Source organism: Oryx dammah, unplaced genomic scaffold (genome assembly GCF_014754425.2).
Source record: "Oryx dammah isolate SB20612 unplaced genomic scaffold, SCBI_Odam_1.1 HiC_scaffold_9, whole genome shotgun sequence".
Taxonomy (NCBI): domain Eukaryota; kingdom Metazoa; phylum Chordata; class Mammalia; order Artiodactyla; family Bovidae; genus Oryx; species Oryx dammah.
Window position 1 is genome coordinate 56241344 of NW_024070193.1, and position 24141 is coordinate 56265484.

The following is a 24141-nucleotide window of genomic DNA, read 5'->3' on the forward strand; positions in this document are numbered from 1 at the left end:
CTGTGCTCTGCAGCAGCTCCTCACCAGCTGTCTGGTTTACACATGGGAGTGTGTACATGTCAGTGCTATACCCTTAGGTCATTCTAGTGTCTCCTTCCCCCGCTGTGTCCATAGGAGATTCTCAAACTGTGCTACATACAAAATTGCCTAAAAGGCTTTTGGATTCCCAGGTGGCTCAGTGGGTAAAGAATTCGCCTGCCAATGCAGGAAACATGGGTCCAATCCAATCCCCCAGTCAGGATGATCCCCTGGAGAAGGAAACGGCAACCCACTCCAGTATTCTTGCTGGGAAATTCCATGGACAGAGGAGCCTAGAAGGCTACAGTCCATGGAGTTGCAAAGAAGTCGCACACAACTAGGTGACTAAACAGCAACATCAAGGCAGCCTTTTAAGAAATTTCAGTGTATAAGCTGACCCCAAACTAGCTAATGGGGTGGTTAAGATCCAGGCATCTGTATTTTTTAAAGTTCTTCAAGGATTCCCCTGGGCAGCCATGGATTTGAGAACTCAGGACTTAAGCTACCTTTTTCTTCATTGCGTGTGTGTTCCGCTGCTTCAGTCACATCCAGCTCTTCGCAGCTCCATGGACTGTGGCCTGCCAGGCTCCTTAGTCCATGGTATTTTCCTGGCAAGATCACTGGAGTGGGTTGCCGTTTCCTTCTCCGGGGGATCATCCTGACCGAGGGGTTGGATCGGACCCATGTGTCCTGCATTGGATCTTCTTGACCCAGGGATCAAACTCGTGTGTCCTTCCTCTTCTACATTGCAGGTAGATGCTTTACTGCTGAGGCACCAGGGAAGTGCACCTTCTCTTCATTAAATGAATTTTTATTGCTTATGAGCAAGGGCTTTGAAGTTTGAGCTGGAATCCTGGTGGCTGTATAGACTTGGACAGGCCTCTTAATATGTCAGAGCCTCAGTATATTCAACTATGATTCAGTAACCATCAATCATTCCCACTCTATACAGGGTTGTTCTGAGCATTAAATAAGATAAGAAAAAACTTTTATTTTTTTATTACGTGGTATGTAATACACAATAAATGTTAATAATCCCTGTAAATATAACAATTAATATTAATGATAATTATTTATTCATCACAAACCAAATACTAATGTGTAGTTTCTAATACATACTTGGCAGGTATAACTCTGTGTACACCTGAATTATCATATATAACAAGGTATCAAATCTATGCTGACTCAGGGAATGCAGGCACTCAGTATTCGCTTTAGAAGCTTTCTCTCATTTAAGTTACACAAAGGCAGAGGTCAAAGAGCCTCAAACCCACCTCCTCCTCACACCTGCCACCGCAAAGATACATTACACCGCGAAAGCAGCTACGCCATTGGAGTCTGACTTTCAGGAGAAAACTACTCATAAATTTCCTTAGGTTTTATTAGAAGGAACTTTTAAATCTTCATTGACATGGGAAGAAAGAACTAAAAAAAAAAAAGTTGCAGTCACCTTTTTTCTTATTTATTCAGTTTCTTTGGAGTGTAGGATGACTTGTTTTCCTTTAGTTGTATCTGAACAGTTTGACATATTCCTGCGACAAGGTTACTTTTAAATTAATAAAAGGTTTGACTGTGTCCGTGCACTTGTCAGAACTGTCTGACACCACATATAATGCACCCTGCACTCAGAGGCCCGATGGCACTTGAGTTTCCTCTTACTATTCCGTGTTCACCACTTAACCAGAGATCCAACAGGGTTGGGTCAATATCAGGGAGATGAGCTTGGGCTCACATACTCTACTTTGTCCCCCTGGCTTTCCACTGCAGGAGTTTCTCCTCTCTTGTTAAATGTTAAAGTGACATTTACAGCTTCCTTCTAAAGGGGGCAATGCTAGGATATCAGAGCTTGAACAAGGGAAACATTTACCCAGGAAAATGAAGGGTGGGGCAGCTGGCTTCCCGGTCCTCGGAGGTGACTGGGAGTGCACGTGCGCCTGCCCTCGAGTTCCGCTGCCTTTCTGTCCCTCTGCTTCATGAGAGAGCAGTCCACTGTCCTGCCTGATGCCGGCCTTACTTCCAGATTAAACACTTGGAAGTGAGGGCAATCTGGCTGGGGCTTTCTGAAAGCATTGTGTTAATTAAAATGTATAAGTGATGAGAATGGTTAGATAAAAGGTAGATGCAGACAACATAAACACAGTAATGATTCTACTTTCCATTTAAAATTCTGTCCATTATGTTAAATATGTGGCTTTATTTCTCAAGAGTGATTTTTTTGGCTGCACTGGGTCTTCGATATGGGGTGCAGGCTGCAGAGCATATAGGCTCAGGAGTTGCAGCAGGGGCTCAGTTGCACCTGGAATGTGGGATCTTAGTTCCTCGAATGGGGATCAAATCCCCATCCCTCACAATGGAAGGTGTATTCTCAAATCACTGGACTACCAGGGAAGTCCCAAGAGTGATTTCAATGTGTCTCAAGGGGATGTTAAGAATCGTGTTGTAGAAGTGACCAGTTTCTTTGAGGTAGGAAATTGAGTTTAATATGTGAAAAATCATCACACCGCCATTTTACTCCGTTAAAAAAAAAAGCTGTAATGCTCTCTATTTATTAAGCCAAATTTGTTTTCCTTCATTTCCATATTCCCCCCTTTGAGCTATGCATAAATGGTGCATAACCCAAGTATTCCACCTAGAGTATCCAACTGATAACCCATCCAGTGAATATAATTGTAGAATCAATTGGATTTTCAGTGTTCACTATATTTGCTTTAAGTCCTTTAAAAACTGCAGCCACTAAATATTTAATTTTATACTGATGACCCATTCCTGATAAGGTAAGAACAAGAAATTAGCTAAATACCAGCTAGCCTGGGTCCTCCTCTCTGCTACTCTGCTGTTTCTTTCGGAGTTCACTTGATTAATTGTCTCTCAAGTCCTCGTTTTTTAATGGAACAATAAATGCACGTAAAGAAGACATCTTTCACTACATACAATTGTTTTCCCACCACAAATATTTATTCTTCCACCCTCTTCTCTGATTATAAGTTATTCCAGCTCACTCTTGAACTATCGTATTCTATTCCTTGACCTCAGAGGGTCTTTTCATTCTGCAGTTAGAATCATCTTTTTGAATTAAAAATCTGACTCTATTACCTTCCTGTTTGTGACAGTTCAATGATTTCCTTAATTGAAACAAAGCTCCTAACATGACATACAAAGGGATCACCTTAGCCCTCCATGCTTCCAGATCCTGTTGCTCCAGTTTCTACCCCCTCTCTCTTCTAAAACCACCATGTTTTCTCCAGCCATTGGTTCTGCACAGAGTTGCTTCTGCCTAGAATGTTCTTTCCTGCCTTCCTCATTTACTTATACCTATTCCTACTCCTGATCTTAGCTCAAAGAATCCTTTGCCCATTGCCCTAACAATGCCTCATCCCATGTTACAGGTCCTTTTATTTCCACATTCCTTTCTTTTTTTTTTTTTGCACTTGTAGTTGCAATTTTATATCAAATCATACAACCATTTCATTGATTTCCATTTTCCCCATTAAAATATAGTCTCTGCTAAAGCAGCACCTTTGTCTAAATGATGTACTCACCACTGAGCTTTCAGTGCAACATAGGTGCTCTGTGAATATTTCATGATTGAAAAGACAAAGTTCCTTGAGTTTTCTCAAGATAAAGACATTACAAGGTCTTTAACTCTAATATTTCCTACAAGGCACACAGCCATAATTTCATCCAAAATACCAGAACCTATTATACAGAGTGAACTAAGTCAGAAAGGGAAAGATAAATATCATATTCTAATGCATATATATGGAATCCAGATATAACTAAAGAGATTTTCCATACAGTAAAACCATTCTGCATGTCTCTGCTTTCTTTCCTTTGACTTTACTTGTGATCCAACCATAGCAGCTTTGAAGATAAATGTGAATGGAATCCCTTAATAAGAATTTGCTTTCAGATTATATATTGAGAAATAATGTAATTTCTTTCCTGTAATATCATTTTCTTGCTGTTCATTAGTATTCATATGGATATTATATTCTAATGCCAGATAATTTGATATGTTTATGCCTTTTTAATATAGCTCTGTTTTCTATTATTTTATTGCTCTGGATATTAGCAAATATTGCATTTCCTCTAATATAAAGAAACAGTAACTCTGCAAGTTCTGGTAAGTTCATAGGAATAAGCATGAAAAATTTATTTTTTTTTAAGCATGAAAAATTGATCCTGATGACAAGATCATGGAAACCTACCAACATTAACTGTTTTGTAGGTGAAATTATTTTAAAGTGTTGGATGAGTATTACGAATGCAAAATATGCAAAATAATTTGAATCTTTAGAAGAATGCTAACTTAAAATAGTGATGCACACTGTTAGAAATCACCACTGCGGGAGAGGAAACCAGGATTTTACAAATGCCCTGCGAGGGTCTCTAGCAAAGTTTCCCCAGCCCTCAGGTCATACTCAGGCAGACGAACCAGTTCAGGCGGTGGCTCTGCAAACACTGCAAACGGGGGTTGGTGAAAGATGGTCAGGGTGGTTTTTACTGCTAACTAATGAGAGCCTCAATGAACTATCAGACTTTTAAACTAAAAAAATATTATCATGTATACCATTAAAAAGAATGAAATAATGCCATTTGCAGCAACATGGATGGACTTAGAGATTGTCATACCAAGTAAGTCAGACAGAGAAGGAGAAATATCCTATGACATCCTTTATATGTGGAATCTAAAAAGAAATGATACAAATGAACATATTTACAAAACAGAACAGACTAGCAGACTTTGAGAAGGAACTTATGCTTGCCAGGGGGAAGGATGAGGGAAAGGGGTAGTTAGAGAGCTTGGGATGGACATGTACACACTGCTGTATTTTAAATGGACAACCAACTAGGGTCTGTATGGGTATACACAGATATATAGCACAGGGGACTCTGCTCAATGTTACGTGGCAGCCTGGAGAGGAGAGGAGTTTCAGAGAGAATGGATACATGTGTATCTATGGCTGAGTCCCTCTGCTGTGCACCTGAAGCTATCACAACATTGTTAACTGGCTATACTCCAATAGGAAATAAAAAGTTAAAAAATAAATTTAAAAAGCTTATCATGTACAAACTCATTATTTTATATATGTCCTGTGCTTTGTTGCTCGATGGTGTCTGACTCTTTGCCACCCCATGGATGGCAGTTCTCTGTGCTCCTCTGTCCATGGGATTCTCCAGGCAAGAATACTGGAGTGGGTTGCCATGCCCTCCTCCAGGAGATCTTCCCAACCCAGGGATCGAACCTGGTCTCCCACATTTACCATCTGAGCCACTAGGGAAGGGGATTCTGTCTGGCCAAATTCTTAAAATCATCAGGACAGGGAACTCCTTTCTGTATCTGTTCCATTTTCTTCCTTTTGGAATAAGAATGTCTATAACTATTATCATATGCCTGTCCCACCCCTGCATTTTGGAAGCAGGAGCCCTGCTGATGTCTTGTTCCACTGATTCATAGATGCAAAGGAATTTGGCCCCAGGGTTTTCACCTGTTGCTGATTTAGATGATCTAGATGAGATTTGGGACTTTTGAACTGATGATGTTTGGATGCAAGTTTAAACTTAGGTTTGAGACTTTGGGAAATGTTAGGGTAAGATGAATATATTTTGCACACAGGACAGACATAAATTTGGACATCCAGAAGGCAGACTGTAGTGGGCTAAAGTTCACCTCCAAAAAGATACGTCCATATCTTAATCATCAGAACTTTTGAATGTTACCTTATTTGGAAAAAGGGTCTTATAGACGTAATTAGGCTCGTCACATGAAATTATCCTGGATTATTTCAGTGTGCTTGAAATTACAACAAAAGTGTGCTTATATGAGAGAGGCTTAGGGAGATTTAAGTACACAGAGCTGAAGGTAATGTGAAGACAGATCAGAGAGAGATATGTGGCCGTAACCCAAAGAACGCCAATGGCCACCCAAAAAGGTAGAAGAGGTGAGGGAAGATTTTCCTCTAGAGCCTCTGGAGGGAGCATGCCCCTTGATTTTGGACATCTGGCCACAGCAACCAAGAAAGAATAAATTTCTGATATGTTAGGTCACCTAGTTTGTGGTAATTTATTACAGCAGCCAAAGGAAACTAATATAACTAAAAAACATTTTAAAGGGTTTTGCACTTTTAAAAACATTCTGAAGAAAATCTGTAAATTTTGTGCGTATGTGCTTAGCCGCTCAGTAGTGTCTGATTCTTTGCTACCCCATGGACTACAGCCTTCACTTTATATATGAGAAAAGCCAAAAGTAAGGGGGAACGAGTCACTTGCCTAGGACCACATACCAGCCGATGGCACAGCCAGAAGTGAACGCCAAACTCTCAGCACATGTCTAATTCCTCTACATCACCCTACCTGGTCACATTAGTTCTCTAAGATTCTCCAGGAAAGCAAATCTCAGCAATAAACCCCAGGTCCAGACCACTTTAGTAAACCAAAGAACCCACAAACATTTTAACAATAACAACAGTATAGGCCAGATCTTATTAGCTAGCAAAAAATGATTATGAACAAGCAACCATCACCCTTGGTGCCCTTAGCATTCTTTATGTTTCTCGAATGCACAGAAGAAACATGAAAATATCTTTTTTTCCCTCAAACATAATGTTCTTGTGCCACTGCCTCTCTTCCTGAGTTAATAAGGCCAAGGCAGACTTTTAGGCAACACTTCCCATTTATACATTTCTGGCAATGTTCTTTGCAGAAATGGACATTGATACAGAAATCCATAGTAGAATGCTCCATCATTATATGGTGTATGTTCATAAACCAGCTCTCAAAAACTATGTATCAGGAATTTTAGAAGTCCTCATTTACAGGCCTTGATGATTCCTGTGATATGAATACTCTCATCATGGCTGATTTCAAGATACTGAGACTGTAACAAGTCATGTACAGAATCTGTGAATATTCAACCACTGGCTCAGGTGCCCTACTCAGAGGCAGCTGCAGCACACCACAGGTATGACAGGGAACCTAGAAATAATCATATTCAATGCACTCTTTTGTAAGAAGAGACAGAGGCTCAAAGACAGTAAGCCAAGTGGCCAAGCAGGTTTTAATACACAGGGTTCCACCTGAAATGCCTTCAAGTATTAAGCGAGACTTCTTGCTTTAGGAATAGGCAGTAGTCTTTATATTATTGTAGAGAGACGTGGATGAAAAATGTTGCCTGCCATATCAGTAAATGTTTGGACGCCAAGCCATCAGCAGCTGTAGCTGCCTCGACTGTGAACACTGAAAGGATTCAGGATGGAGAAGAGCAGAATTCTGACCCTGAGTTAAGAAGCCTAGCCAAGGGGTGATTTCCATGAGCCCAGATTCTTGCATTTTTCCTATACACAGAAAAACGCTAAAGTAATTACCTTGAGATGTCAAGTTTTCTTTAATTAACAGTAATCTTTTGATGTTCTGACTACTGGGTTTTTGTTGCAAAAGCTCTGTGGATATAACTGGCTTCTCTCTTGTCTCTTTGGAGTAGTCTGTCAGAGCTACCTGAGAGGCTGTCACTCACCCAGCCTTGAGTCCTCAGCAAGTTCACCAAATGAAACACAATTTCAACTTTTAGGTTGTGCTTTCCACTCCGTCCCCAAGAGATTCTCAGAAAACCAGCAGCCTCATGATGATAACAGGAGGGAAACTGCTGAAATTTACATTCTCAGGCCCCACCCCAGAACTAGTGAATTGCAACCTCAGGGGCCCAGACATCTATGCTTCCACAAGCTCTCTGAGTGGTAGAGAGCAGTAGGAATCTTTCCTTAATACCTACCACTGTTTTTATGAATGAGATTCACACACAAATATAATAGCCAGTCTACTTCTTTACATCAGTGTCCATTTCAGGAGATTCATCTGAAGCTTCTGATGTAAAGTCTATCATTTTTCATATCTTCAATGACCTTACTTTTCAAAATAGTTTAGTTTTTTCTAACAGTAGCAAGAAGTAAAAAAACTGTTGAGTGATTTACTAACCAATTCCCAACGTCAACATTTTATTGACCAAAACCTAACATATTTGTATGTCTTAGCCCTGGCATCTTTTTTTTTTTTTTAAAAAACTGCTTTCAAATAAGTATTTATTTTCCAATGTTCTTACCTCTTTCACAAATCAAGACAGTTGATAGTAGCAGGGATGGCGGTGATGGGGGGTGGGGGGTAGGGGGCTTCCCTAATCTGCATACTGCCCTGTCAACTGATTATGTATGATCATGTTATGTATTTGTGTTTCATCTAATCTGCCATTTCCTGTTGTTTCGTATTTGTTCCCAATCTTCAAAACCAGGACAAAGGCAAATAAATACTATCTGCCTTGTTTTCCTCTTCCAATATTTTAGAGGTTGGAAAATTTACAAAATAAATATCCTCTCGACCTTCTTGTAAAAGCATTGCAAAAGAGCAAAAGAAATACTGAGTAATAGTTTCCCTAATTTAAAAATACCCAGCTAAGGCACAATCAAATAACAAATAGCTGTACTGATACTACTTTGAAAATAATCAGCGATCTAAAATTAAGGACTACGATTCTTAGTTCATTATCCATTATTCATATTATTTGGAGGATAAAGTTAAATATGTTTAATTGATTTGCACAGAAATAGAGTTAATAACATAAGTGTTGGTAGGTAGTAGGTGAATGAAAACATTTTGGAAGGGCATTTAATCGCTACCATATTTCTTGGGAGATATCAAACTACTTGGTGACTGCGGTTCTTGGCCTTGGTGAGAATATATTTAGTGGGCTTGGAAATAGATGTTTTCAAGGATATGAAAGGATTAGCCTTCTAATCTTCCAATTACCTGGTCCCAGCTGAACTTATATTTACCAAACAAGAACCGGCCAGAAAAGCTTTGCAACTAGCAAGTGACCATCCTGAAATCTACAACTTCTGAGTTTTTGTGATTTCCATCACTAATACCTCTCTTAAAAAAATTTTTTTAAAAAGCAGTTTCTTTCATGAGACTCATCAATGGTTCCTCTAGCCACAAGTGTGAGAACCTACCAGCCACAAGGTGTGAAGTCCCACCAGCCACAACGTGTGAAGTCCCACCAGCCACTGGTGTGAGAGCCCACTAACCACAGGTGTGAAAACTCATCAGCCACAGGTGTGAGATCCCACCAGCCACAGGTGTGAGAACCCAACTCCACGGTTGCTCCTCATCTTTCCAGTCAATATGTGCACATCAGCCAGCACCCCTATTTCCCTCTGCTCGAAACCCTTCTCTTTCAAAGCAAAAGGCAAACAAATTCCATTCCCCCAAATAAGCTAGACTCAGATCTCAAATATAAGTCCCATTTGTGCAGCAGAGTCTTTCTCACAAGGTGCATTGGGTACAAAAGCCAGCCCCATATGGGTGAGCCCCGAGGGGCAGGCACGGATGCAGGTGGAAATGGCGCAGAGAACGGGGACACTTACGGTTGGCACAGCTTGATTAGGTCCTGGTCAGTGGTGCCTGGTGGGAGGCCTCGAATGTACAGGTTGGTTTTACTCAACTGTTCCCCGCTGCTGTTGCTGCTGCTGTGGTTGCTGCTGCTGTTTGTGCTGGGGCTGGGAGGAGCCATGGGGTGGGGAGCTGGTGCATAGGACTGCTGGAAACAGAAAAGGCTGTTACTGGAAAAACAGAGCCAGCAACCTATTCCCAGGCCAGCAGAGCAACTCGAAAGCAATGCAAGCTTCTCGGCCTCTCCAATCCACACATGCACACTCTGCTCCGGGGCACTTCTGAGAACATCCTTTGCTCTTTCCCGCCCTCTGGCTCTGCCTCTGGATCAGCCCAGCACAGTTCCCTCCTGGTGCACCAGGGCTCTGCCCCTAGCTCACCTTTGACAGCAAGACACCTCTGCTTTTGCCTCTACTCTGCGTTCCCTCCTTTTCTCCAAAGAAACTTTCTCACATTGTTTTCCTCACCTGTACTCTCCATTGTGATCACTCCATAAACAGAGACGCTATGAATCAAACAATGAATGAATGCCTCTAACTGATCTTGTTCTCCGCATTCCCAAATCTGCTCCTTCCTGGTGAACACTCTGTTTGCAGGCTGAGCCACTGTTTTCTTCTCTTGGAGTCACTCTGATCCAAAGTCTAAGCCTAGGCACTACTGACAAGCTGACAGGATAATCCTTTCTTGTGGGGGCTGTTCTGTTCGCTGCAGGCAGGTGGCGGCATCCCTGGCCTGTACCCACCAGATTTTAGTAGCATCCATTTCCCAGCTGGGGGCCAAAAATGTGTCCACACACTGCCAAGTATCCTCCAGGGCGGAGAAACCTTTCTCAGGAAAGAACCGTTGGTCTAACTTGTCACACTATTATGACAAAATGGAAATGATAAGATGACCCTCGGTGACTTGGGAAAATACAATGTCAGGGTCTTTATACCTATATATGCCTGAATTAGCAGACATTATTATTCTTTATTTCCTTTCAAACAGGTGTATCTTCAAAAGTTCTGAAAATACATTGACCGACTGGGTTTAAGTCCCTGATACGAACATTATTGGTTGTGTGACCTTTGGATGGCACCTGAACCTCTCTGAGATGCAACAGTCTCATGAAAACGAGGAGGAAAAAATTACCCACCTCCTACGACATAGGGTCTTTACAAAAACTCAGTGAGCTAATAATGCAAATAGACTGGTTCCTGGTCATCATTAATTGCACAATAAGTGTTAGCAATATGAAAAATTGAATAATAATAATCACAGTCATGATATTTGTGAGTCATATCTGTCTTCTGTGTGTGCACTCAGTCATGTCCAACTCTTTGCAGCCCCATGGACTGTAACCTGCAGTTCTCTGTCCATGGAGTTTTCCAGGCAAAAATACTGGAGTTGGTTGTCATTTCCTCCTCCAGAGGATCTTCCCAACCCACAGATCAAACCCGTGTCTCTGCACTGGCAGGAGGGTTCTTTACCACTAACACCACTTGGGAAGTCCCAGTGATCTTCACCTTCAAATCTATCCTAGAGTCTCTCAACTATCCTCTAGGATGCCATATAAACATACAGTGAATGCATTCATCATGATTCCAGCAGGGACATGCTGGAGACGTCTAACCTGAATATTCATCAGCTGTTCTATCAGGGGTGAGAAGTGAGTACTTATCCAACAGCCAGTGGGGGGTTCTTAAACACTCAAGCTATACCCCGTACAATAAAAACTGAGTGATCACAGCACTTGGCCCATAAAGATAGGAGGCATTGTCCGGCCTTGTTTCTTGTTATAATAATCCATTTTACACCCTCCAAGATTTCAGATATGCCTTTGTCTCTATTCCCAACTGGCTCTAAGACAAGGCCTCTTGGATATGGGAAGTAAGGCTATATTATAGCTGATTCCCTTGGGTCTTTGCTCTCCGTTCCCTGCGGAGAGCGACCCATTGCAAAGACTCATTGCTTTCTGCCTCGCTGTCATTCTTGCAGTCTCCATGCTGGAAGCCTTGGTGTTAGCTACACTCAACCACTTCTTCAGTATGACTTAATCTAAGAGCAACATACTTAACATAGAATTTGAAAGTGAATGACACAGGAGAATGCTTTCTGTTCTCAATATTTGAATAAAATAACAACTATTCATTGTCTTTTGGAATGTCATATCTGCATAAAGCTGAATAGTTTCCTGGCTGACATTAAAAAAAATTCCTTCTTGACCTATGAAATCTACTTCCTGCCTCGAACACAGGGGAACACGTAAGCTCTCCCCATTTACAAGCCTTGCACTTAGTAGGTGTTTAACACGGCCTTGTTGAAGCTGTGTTCTGGTCAGTGTATCTCACAACCAGATGGGATTTATTTTTGATTTCCCTCCTGTGCACTAGTCTTTTAAATTTCCCAGCTTTTTTCAGGCTGTTTCTTACCACTTTCACCTCCCCTCTCTCCAAATTCTTTGAATTCCATTCTGTACTCAGGCTTCCTTTAAAATGAGGCTTTGTTTAAAGCACTTTTCCCATTGCAAAACCTTTAAAACCACCAGGGAGCCAGAAAAATGTCTCCAGCTTTATGTCTCACAGATCAGATGGACCGGTTCAGACCAAGTGAGTCCCTGACTGATCAAATAAGAAAGCACCAACTACAGGGTGATCAATCTGTGTTGACTTAATTCTTTTTTCGCCCCAGGGGTCTTTGCAAGCATTTCCATAACTAGACACCATTTAGTAGATTGCATGGTGCTTAAAACCATAAATGTGCCCTCCAAAGGGCACACTGTATTCACTGCGAAAAATTAAAACAAAATGGTCAAAAATGAATCAAAGTGGGAATAAGTAGAGAGAATTTGTATGCATGAAAATGAGATATATATAATTTTAAAATAGAAGTAGAAGCACCAGATTCTTGTAGAGAAAGATGTATTTCCAAAACTCTTTGAAAAATATATACAATGAAGAGTGGTTTTCTATGTCCTATTCTTGTTTATAAGTTCTAGAAATTCTACTGAAAGATGTAGGCTTTCTCAGTCTTATTGAATCAATAAATGCACAGTTTTTTAAGACCCAGTGCCAACACTCTTGCTAATCCTTGATATTTTCATTTATCCGTTGATACACTGAACGATTCAGGTAGCAGCCTATATTATAAATCACTTTTGTTTAAAGAATTATAAATTCCTTCCTCTGTACTCATTTTCAAAATACATATCCTTTAATCAACAAAACATTGGCAGAAGTTTCCTATAATGTCTGACAAATGCACAGGCTTAAATGAATTAATTTGTGAAAAGCAAAAGTGATTTTGCACACTCTGGCTACCAAGGACAATAATTGAACTACAGCATCATTAAAAAAAGGGGAAAAAAGGAGTGTCAATAACCTTTAGGGGTCAATGGGTTAGAGCAGCCACTTTGTTGATTAAAAGTGGTTCTGATTCCATTCCCAATTCTTTGTTTTTAGATGGATTTGCAATTTTATCATTGATTAACATTTAAATCATTTTGAGGCACTAAGAAAGACACTTTAAAATATTAGAAAAAAAATTATTTCCTTCAGATAAAATTGGCTTTGCCACCTCAAAGTCACACTTTATAAATCCTCTTTAGGAAGGGTGAGGACATACAGTCTGGGGATACAGACCATTGTTCCGCTGAGCTGTGCCAGAGCAAGGCACTGCTGTGAATGTGCAGTGTCAGCTTGTTGGGAGTGAGAGCAACAGCACTCTTCCAGAAGAGGGGCTTCAGACGCTGCTCCACTGAGGAGGGGGATAGAGAGCTTGTCATGAAGCTGCATATGCTTGGGAAGTAAGCAGATTTTGCTTAGATGTTTTTTTATTCATGGTGGCATTGCTGGGAGGGTCTGTTAGGGATTCTGACATGAGGGCAAAAGCCCCCTTAACCACATGTCAGCACTGCTAAAATCAGCTGATCGGCAGCAGCGTCTAGGAAGTTAAAAAAAAAAATGACTTAGCATCCATTTTAGAAGATGCTATTCTTAATGATTCTAATAATTATAGGTAACATTTGCCATCTGCTTGCTGAGCATATTATATGTTATCTTCAGAACAATCCAAGGAGGCAAATCATTTTCTTCACGGTTTACAAATGAGAAAACTGAGGCACAGAAAGGGCCAATGACCTTCTCAAGGTCGCACAGCTGGAACCCCAGTTTCATCCTAGGGAGCCTGACTGCAGAAGCCACACAGCTCCCCAGGATGCTCCTACAGAACCTTGCCTCTTCATGGTAGGGGCACCAAGAAACACAAAACCCCTCCTTGCAGAGAACTCTGCAGGATGGTGTCCTGCCGGGAGCTCTGGCCTGTCCAAGGACAAAGGGAGATGGAAAGACCAATGATGATAAACAGTCAACAATCAAAGGAAGGTCCACAAGCCCTCCCCCCCACCCCACCCCCCGCCATCAGAATGTAAATGAAGTTCACCTTAAATTTAATTTCAAAGGGGAAGTGACCATCAGAAGCAAGCGTGTTCTGAGTTTTTCAAATAATGTCAAACGAGAGGGTTCATTTGTCAAGATTCATGCTTTGTTATTTAATAACAGGAAAATGAACTGGCTTGTAGATCATACCAAGCAGCTGATTCATTTAGTGCGCTTTGTTAATATGCCTCATTTTTCACGTTTGAAAAGTGGATCAACCAGGTCCTCCTACGATCTTGGAGAATGTGTGGCTTGGAGGGCAGCCCATCTGTGCTTTCAACCCCTAGCTAAATACTTTGGAGATAAATCGGAGAGGGATGTGAGTTGTGTTTTTGTTTGCTTGCTTGCTTTCCTGTTTGCCTGGACCGAAAGCGCTTGGTACCTCAAAACAACATTCACACACCAATAGAGTAAAGCAAATTGTTAAAAACCATCCTTTACACGAAGTCAACGGATATTGGATGGATGCCTGGCTGAAGGTGGAACTGTAATGCACAGACCTTAACCAGGTCATTTTTAACCAGAGTCCCCACCTTGACTCTCCTGAGATTTTGGACAGGATAGTTCTCTGTTGTGAGGGGCTGTCCTGTGCATTGCAAGATATTTAACAGTATCCCCACCTTCTACCACTAGAGGCCAGCTGTGCTATCCTCTCCCCAAGTTGTGGCAACCAAAAATGTCCCCAGATATTGTCAAAGGTGCCCTGGAGCTATGACATCACCCCTGGTTGAGAACCACTGCTTCTTACAGATCCATCCCCTCTGCTAGCAAGGCCAGTAAAGTCCCCATTGTGGAATAATGACAATAACTCAATGGCCTAAAACTACTCATTGAACAGCCCCTCATCTCACCAAAGTTCAGCTTCTTACCCTGAAGTGCGTACACTGTTCACCTCCCCACGCCTCCACCCTTTGTTACTAACACTGCCACATTACGTGTCAGCAGACTTGGTCTGAAACTGAAACCTACTTCTCCCTTTGATTGAAAACATAACTCTTTTACAAAGAGAATTTTAAATATTTTCTGCATGCAATTCCCCTTGGCTGGGAATCATGGAGTCTCGATGCCAAACTTCAGTCAATTCTCTTTGCAGCGTCTGGCTGCTGGCAGGATCCTGAAGCAGTTGGTTTGGTGGTTTGGGGTAGCCTTGGACTCCATCACGCAGCAGTCTGCTCTGTGGATGGTCTCCCCAATTTGTTTTCATTCATCTCCAGTGCAAGAGAATTTGTACTCTTTTATCCACTCAAGGGTAAAGCCCTGGATAAAGTCTCCTGTGGGACTGACATGCCAACTCTTTTACTCTCCAAGAATGAATACAGACCACATTCCTGTCTTGAATCATACATTATTTAGCCTGCACGTACGCAGGCAATCCATCGCGCAGTGGCTGCTGCTGCTGAGGCAGGCTGTTGGAGTCCTCCCCCAGGCAGGGTAATTTCCACGTAACCTCATTTCTGCAGACCTGTCCTCTGGTATCAACACTCCATGAGACAGTGGACGTGACAGGAATCATGGCAAGTGCTACAGTGCCTATGAGAGCCTCAAATGAGGGTGAAGAAGAATATTGTCCATGCAAGCAATAAGAAACACAGCTAAATTAATATCTAAGGCAAACTATGCGACTGTGGCCAGAGTTTCATGAACCACCTATAGGATGGCTTTGCAATTTTCTGTGAGACAATTGTCTCTCCATTCTGAAGACTATGACTGTAGAAATCAATCATTTCAATTATGCCTGTTATAATAGAGTTTGGAGAAAACCTGCCTCTCTTCTCTTTTCCCAACCAGAGCTCGGCTATGGAAATGAGCACTAAAGGATCAAAGTCCCCACAAAAGGCATTCATTTGTACATTCTGTCTACTGGCCTAAGTAATGGCTGCTGTCAGCAACAGTAACAGACTGCTTAAGAGCTCTAAACTGGCTGCTTAGAATCCACACCACCACTAACTGGGCACTTAAGCCCCTGGTCATGAGTAAAACACAGATTATGTTCATATTACTGCATTGGACAGTTGCACAAAGCTTGTGCAGCTTCAGTTGTGAAGCTTTGAAGCCCTAATATATATAAATTATATATAAAACATTTAGCCCAGTGCCTGGCACAGATTTTTTTTTTTTCTGGCACAGATTTAATACTAAATAATTTTTTTGTTCTTTTTTTTTTAATTTTTTTTTTGTTCTTATCATTTGCACTATCATCATGGGGCAGATCCTTAGAATGAACAGGGATCTCTCAGTCCTAGTTGGAGTTGCTGCTTAGTCACTAAGTCACATCTGACTCTTTTGCATCCCTAAGGACAGTAGCATGCCAGCCTCATCTGTCCATGGGATTTCCCAGGCAAGAGTACTGGACTGGCTTGCCATTTCCTTCTCCAGGGGATCTTCCTGACCTAGAGATCAAACCCAAGTTTCCTGCATTGGCAGCAACTTCTTTATCACTAAGCTACCAGGGAAGCCCCCAAGTTGGAGTAACTGACCTTTAAGGGGGAGCTCAAGAGTTAATCTATTTTTAAACATGGCGGTCACTATTAGTGAGATGAAACTATGAACTGGGGTTTGCCACTTTTTATCAAGAAACAAACAACACTAAGCAGATGGAATAATCACTGTGGATAGAACAGATGATTAATTTCAAGGTATTTACTAATCACTACTGGCTACCCACTCCAGTATTCTTGCCTGGAGAATTCCAAGGACAGAGGAGCCTGGTAGGCTACAGTCCAGAGGGTCACAAAGAGTCGAACATGACTGAGCCATTAACACTTCCACTTTTCACCGAGGTTTGATTACAATTCTGTTGGGATGAGATTCACTTTTGCTCTAAGTATTAGTAATATGTGAACACTCCCACAGATTGCATCATAGAAGATTGCTCTGTGCTATTTATAAATAGACAATCTGAAGTCATTGAACTCCATTCAGAGGATTCAATATTAAATGACATTTTAAAATTCATGGTACTTGGAAACACAAGTAAGTAGTAATTGTTCATTTCAAGCAGCTATAAACCAGTTTCATTAATAAATTTACCAACTAGAGATGAGTAACTACTATGAACAATGGAACAGCCATTTATAAAGATTGCTCAATTCTCCAAATGCCAATGACATCTGGTCTCTGCCCCAACCCCTCTTTTAATGTGGCCAACTCTTGATCTTTTCAAGGAAAAACAAACACAATTACGACTCACTTCAAGTCTCCAATTTGAAAATAACCCAGACATCTCATGATTTCAATACTGATAGTGGTTGGTTCCTCCTGCAAAAGTTGAGCCATGATTGGTTCCTCAGGTGGAGATTACAATGTCTCCCACATTTGTCAGTAATTATTAGAATCCCCCAGAAATGCTGAGAGTGACTAATCCCTGTATGGTACCTCTATACTCTCTGGGGAATACTTCAGAGATAAACTCAAACCTCTTCTTTCATGATGGGCTAGAATCACTGGGAAAAGAGTGAAAATCTACAACAGTTCCCTATCAGCTGCTGATGGAGACTTCTGGGAGTACCAATGGCCAGTTCCTCAACTCAGAATGCAATCAGAGACAAAGAGGAGGGGAGGCACTTGATCTTGTATCTTATATGTTTACTTAAATTTTTAGTTTTTCCTCGATAATCTCTAATTTTGGCTTTTTTCTTCATTTTTATATTTTATGTCTCACAACTTAATATCCCCTGTTTCCCTAAAATCACAATTGGCAATATTGCCAAGAATTGATTTTCTAGTATTCTCACCCATGCTGTTCTAAATAAAATAGAGACCAACAGACATAGCTTGAACACCTGCCATAAAATACGCTGACCTGGTTCTTTACCACAACTCAATCAACACGTTCAAAGTTTTCCGTCATGAAAACAAAATAAGCAATTTTCCCATGAAATGGCTAACTTCCATGTTAACCAGTCACATTACTGATCAGGTGACTGGCAGCTAATCAGTAATAACAAGAAAGCATTTTGTTTCAAATGGTGTCCAACACAAATCTGAAAATCTCTTTTCAGATCTGTGTTGCCAATCACAGAAGGCCAATCAGAACATCAAACGGCATAAGGCTTTTCTGACACATCAAAATGGTTTTGTCCAATTAAATCGGGGTTTAGTTTTTCTGAACGTAGACCTGTGATGAATTGAGAGCAATGCAATAATCACCAAATATCATGTAAGTCCTATCTCCTTTCCTAGTCCAAGCTCCCATCCCACCTCCATAAAGTCCCTGCAGCCCCCTCCTGGCTCTGTTTCCTTCTATTTTCTCCTTTCAGGGACCAGTCATGCTATGCCATAGTCACACGTGTATCTCTGCCTTATTTTATCTTCTTCCCTTCACCTGGAATAACTGGGCTGCATTCCCATATCTTATTCCACCGTGGCTCTAAAATGTATCCTACAAACACCTTTGGGACACTTTAATTTTTTTTTTTTTTAATTAGGGACACTTTTGAGAACAAAAGAGTGAGATCTTAGAATTAAACTAGGACGCAATATATAAACTGAAACCATCCAAAGCAAATTGTAATATACAGTCAGCCTATAATTACCTTCTCTACATCTCACATATTCCTCCAGTAAAACCTAAAATTCCATCCCAGTCACAGAATTTTTTTTTTGCTTATTGCTTTAGACCTATTTAATTTCTCTCTCTTTTGCATTTGCTACATTCTTAAAATCTACAGAAGGTCATAAAATAAGAAACGAGGATAGCAAAGGCTAATGTTCATTGACTGTGTATTATATGCCAGGCACAGCTCAAAGAGTTTTATATTCAGTGTTTTATTGAACCACATAAGAACTTTTGCAGCGGGGGGGTGGGGGAGGGCTTTCCCAGGTGGCTTATTGGTAAATGAACCACCTTTCAATGCAGGAGGTATAGGAGACATTGGGTCAAACCCTGGCCCGGAAAATCCCCTAGAGGAGGAAATGGCAACCCATTCCAATATTCTTGCCTGGAGAATACCATGGACAGAGGAGCCTGGGAGTTACACTCCACGGGGTCACAAAAGAACTGGACATGCCTGAGGGACTGAGCGCACCAGCACACAGATGTCTTAGAGGTAGACGCCGTTGTTATGCTCATATTGGAGCTGGGAATACTGAGGCTTGGGAGGTTACAGGGCTTTCCAAGGCTGTGCAGGTACTCTGCAGCAGGTCCAGGACCTGAAGTTGGGCAGTGTTCATCCAGCTCATTCCAGATTTAACTCTAGATATGTGTCGTCCCAGACAGCAGCCACTAGTCACATGTAGCTATTTAAATGGAAAGATAATTCAAATAAAATGAACGAAAAACTTCAGTTCCTCCATCATACTACCCCCATATGCAATGGTCAGAATCACTGGTACTAAGCGTTATGTCAAAAAGGCAGGTACAGAACATCACTGTCAGGGCAGGAACTTCTACTGCACATGCTGGTGGAGATTATCCTTGAAATTCCAAGGCTCTGACTCCCACAATGCTCTGAGCAAAATAAAAGTCACAGATTCTATGTTGCTGTTCATACTTTTAAAAGAGTCATTGATCTCTTTTCAGTATAGACCACATTTCAGTGTGTTCTCCATCATGACTGGGTCTACATTTTGGCATATAAAATCTCTCTTTCAACTAATCCCTCCCCTGACCTAAAGTGGACATCATTAAAAGAAATTTCTAGGAAGTCAAATATAATCTGTGGGAAGGACAAAATGTATTTTATCTATTTTTAACTAATAAAAATGAAGTATCATCTATATTATAAAACTGCTAAATAAGACAAGAGAGCAACTGAGGGAAACTGCTGGTACAGAATAAAGATCTCTGGTTTTGGCAGACAAGCTTCATGTCTGTGAAGGAAATTTTGCATTTTCAATATGACATCATTTACTTTATCTGCATGTCCCCCACAAAAAAGCACCCCTACTCCATGATGTCTGCTATTCTACCAATTGTATTTCTCCGTAAACTGGACCAAAGTGAAGAGTGAGAATGCTTTCGTACAGTGAACTACTGGGGCAATTCAGCAAATTCATAAACAAAAACTTATATTCCATGACATAAAATAATTGTGTTGTTTTATTAGCCAATTCATTCATGTTTTATTAATGAGGCAAAATTAAATATGAACAGAACCTACACTTTGAAAGTCCTAAATCTAAGAAATTTAGACTATAAAACACAATAATTTCCTCAAAAAGACAAAGCTAGAGTATAGATCAAAAATGTGACAGCAATTAATATCTGCAAAGTAATTGCTCCATTATAAAAATTGGAAGAAACACTTGCAGATAATTTGCTATGAATATAATTTAAATATTTATAGTATTGGGGGCCATGAGATGGTAAGTATGAAAATAAATTAATGCTCAAGTTCAAGAAAAAAATGATCTGATAATAAAAATGAATATTAGACATTTATATCATTATCCCATTCATTCTAATTTTTCAACCAAAAGTCTATGAGATATTACACACTCAAACGTCTGTTTCTCATCACCATAAACCTTTACAAGGATTACTTTCCACAGTGAATTTTCAGTCAATCCACCTTGTGCCTTAGAGAATTTCCAAAACCAAATCCAGTAGTTGATGCATCTTCTTTGTTGTGTGATTACTGGAGATTTTTTGTGCAGAGATATTCTCCATGATCAAGAGAAAGAACTATCCCGAATGATAAGACAGTTCTGCTTTTTCTTTTCCAAATTACTCTTGCCCTTTTAAAATAAGTGATGAAAACGTCAGAGGCTGGCAAACAAAGGGTATTTGCCCTTGATTGGGAGACTCTCCAAAGATGAAGGAGGAAATTCCACTGTCACATACAGCCACCAAGACCCTAGATCTTGAACTGCACTCCCAGGTCTCAGGCTTGTTGTCCCCCTCACTGTCTGTATGATGCTGGGAAAATCACCTAACTGCTTTTGCTTCAGTCTCTTCGTCTGTAAAACTGGGGATAATAACTACCTTAGAAGACATGTAAAATATAAAATGTGGGAAGCACTAAGAATAAAACTCAGAAAATAGTAAACCCTCTACAGGGGCTAGCTAGTATTCTTATACCAGTCCTGCAGCACTTTTACAAAATGCACTGTGGTCATGAGCAATCGTGATCTGTACTGGTTGTTCTCTTGAGTGGTCTAGTGAGCTTGGGTTTGCCTGATTTAAAATCTTCCAATGCAAAGCAAAAAGTCCACGGATGCTTGCCAAACTGAAATTCTCTCAATTAGAAACCAAGAACTGTCATTCTTCAACGAAACACTAAGTTCAGTTAGTACTATTTCAGCTGCTGATAATAATTGCCTTCAGATAAACTAATGACACAACCCTCAAAGGAATTTTTGTTAAGATAAACTTTCACAAGGGAAGTCGTTCTTGGAATATACAAATTGTGAGAAAACATCTACAAATTGTGAAAGTGCTCATTAAAATAAGATCTATCTCATTGCCAGTGGGGAAAAAAATGTGTGGGTTTAAATAACACACTAACTACTAAATGTTCAGCCGCTTACAAGGAATTTTATATACACAAAATAAACTATACCAATTTCATAGCATCTAACACTAAAAATAATTAGGGTTTTAAAAATTGTTGCCCTGCAAGAAGACTGCGTGGGTAAACAATTGCTTAAACTGCTTATTTCCATTTAATTATCTCCTTAATTTCGAACAACTATGATATGTGCCCTAGGGTAACTGGAGCAAATAGCTTATTGTATACAAATGGGGTCATCATACATTTTATACATTCCAAAGTACTTACTACACATCTCCAATATTCCAGAGAATGATTTTGTTTTGTTTTGCTTCAGTTTGGAGAACACTGTATAACCTGGCAGGGATAAAAGCCTTTTTCTAAAGGATCACTAAAGAATTTTTCAAGAGTGACCATTGCTTCGTTTCTCCAAAAGAAGCCACAATTCTTGACCTAGTCAGTAGAAGGCAAATTTGCTGCAGTGGGGATCAAAACATAAACTGACTCAGATTCTGTACTATGCCGGTATTCCTGGTCTCTAAGGAAAAAAACAATTTTAAAAAGCCCCAATGTGTAGCTTTACTGATTTTGTTCATATACGTAATTTTATTTGCCTTATTTTAACCTACTGACAGTTCAACAACTGGCTGACAAGATTTCTGAGAACTTAGTTATCAGCTTTCACAAATAGTTCTAGCCAAAGCCAGCAGCCCACTGCATCACAAGCAGATGTGACCACAGGCAAAATGCCCAACATCCTAGAAGACACAAACAAAGAAGAGGGCTGTGCGCCTGTAAACAAGGAGCTGGGAATATCCTGGGAAGACACAACAACCATTTCTCGGTGGTTCTGTCTCAGCACCGAGGACCAGAGGACACCCTAAGAGGGTGTGTGGGCAGAGTGGGTAGACGCGTTCAGTGAATCTCCATGATCTAATGATGTAACGGAACAGAAACATAAGAATTCCTCAGAGAACGATGGACTAAAGAGAATCTGCCTCTCATTAGCCGACAGAGTACTCTTTGAAAAGTAAGAAAAGTAAGTATTTTTATGTCATCGATTCTTGATGGACACTCAGGACCCACTTCTGTTCTTTAAGGGCAGATTGTTAATTCCATAAATTTGATTACATTTGATGCAGCACCAAAAGAGAGACAACCAAATGTGACAAAATCAAACTAAGACAACATCCATCACCAAAGGGAAAAGTGCAGCACTACAGCAGATGTGAAAAATGTGCCTCATTGAAATCATTGTGTCTGTAATTTCGAAGTATCCCTTAATTCAGTAAATGGGTCTGATCATCAGTTTGTGGAGCTAAACATTTTAATAAGCCAGCTTTACATATTAACTCATATACATAAGATAAAACACATATGCATCACAACACCACTTCTGCTTATAACCAACATCATAGAGAACCCAAAACTTTGGCAGATAATGCATAAACAATTTGTTCAGATTTATAAAACACAGAATTACAGCTCCTCGTAGTTTTGCAAATAAGCTATTTCTTCGTATACAAAGAATTCCTGAAGTGACTAGCTTTAAAATTTCTGTCCAGAATTTTGACTTGAAGAAGGGACCTATTTACAGAAAACTTATATTACACCAAAGAAAGACCAGAGAGTTCTAATTCTTAGATAATCAGTACAAATTTAATCTGTGCTACAACATGAGAATTCACCATGTAAATGCAATAATAATATATAAAACTAAATATTATGATGAGAAGATATTTTAAAAGATAAGATATAACTAGTGACAATCACTCTTTAAGAGTTAAAAAGAAAAAGAAAAAAAAATAGAGAAACATTTCAGGCAGGTAAAGTTAACATAGAGTTCTGAGCACATATAATTGCAGGACAGAAAGTAAATAAAAAGATAGGAAAGTCGATATATACCAAAATGTGGTCTATATTTACATCTATCAAAGTATAAGAGAAAAGAGTGCCAATGCTAATTCTTATGAGAATATCTATTTCTTTTATTGTAAATTACACTTTTCATACTAAATTAAAAGAAAAAAAAAACTATTTTACTACTCAGGTGATCATTTTAAGTATTGGAATGAATAGAACTATGCAATGGTCAATTTTATAACCAGAGTTCTCAAAGACAATAAATGGAATTAATTTGATTGCTTTTTCTAGTGGTTTATAGAAATAAGAGAAAATTACTTTCATAATAATAGAAGTAAAATAAAAGGAGAGAAGTTACTTAACCACATGGAATTTTCTCTCCCACTGTGGTGACTTTTAGCCAAATGACTTATGCCCACATTTAAGACAAGTTTTGGCAAAGGGATGTTTTTTAATCAGGGAAAGCCAGCATCCAATGGTGCTGGTTTTTATTTCAACAGAAGAAAGTAAAGATGCCCAAAGAGTAGACTACATCACAGTGACAGAACGAAGTTTAGGAAAACAGAAGAATGGGACCCTAACACATCCCCTACAGACCAAGACGCACTGTTTGAGGCACAGCCTGCTTTCCATGTCCAAGGCTGCAGAGCCTGCAGACATAGAGGAGGACTGTGTACCACACCACTTCCACACCATACAAGGAACTTCAGCATCTGTGGATTCTAGTATCTGCAGGGGGCCCTGGAACCCATCCTGCTGGGTACCAAGGGATGACTTACTACAGTATTCTACATTGTTGGCTGTCCACTCACCCTGAGGGGCTGGCGGTGCTGTGTGCAAAACCAGGTTTCCTTTCATTTACTTGGATTCCACTAATCATTAATTGTGATCTGTAATAAGGCATCTGGCAAGGTGAGTTAGAGCCCTACGTTAGCAATTTGAGAAAGACAGACAGCCACACCTCTAATCTGGGC

General features: G+C 40.2%; 1 protein-coding gene across 10 annotated transcripts in view; it reads right to left on the minus strand.

Annotated features, from left to right (window-relative positions):
* The window catches only part of RBMS3 (RNA binding motif single stranded interacting protein 3), an 820638-nt gene that overhangs the window by 645985 nt on the left and 150512 nt on the right, over positions 1-24141 (minus strand). For 7 of the 10 annotated variants that reach the window (XM_040246332.1, XM_040246336.1, XM_040246341.1 and 4 more), the window contains exon 2: positions 9432-9604. In XM_040246332.1, coding sequence (XP_040102266.1) covers positions 9432-9604 — 173 coding nt within the window. The remainder of the gene's footprint in view (positions 1-9431; positions 9605-24141) is intronic. The other 3 variants (XM_040246333.1, XM_040246340.1, XM_040246335.1) reach the window with 1 other exon arrangement.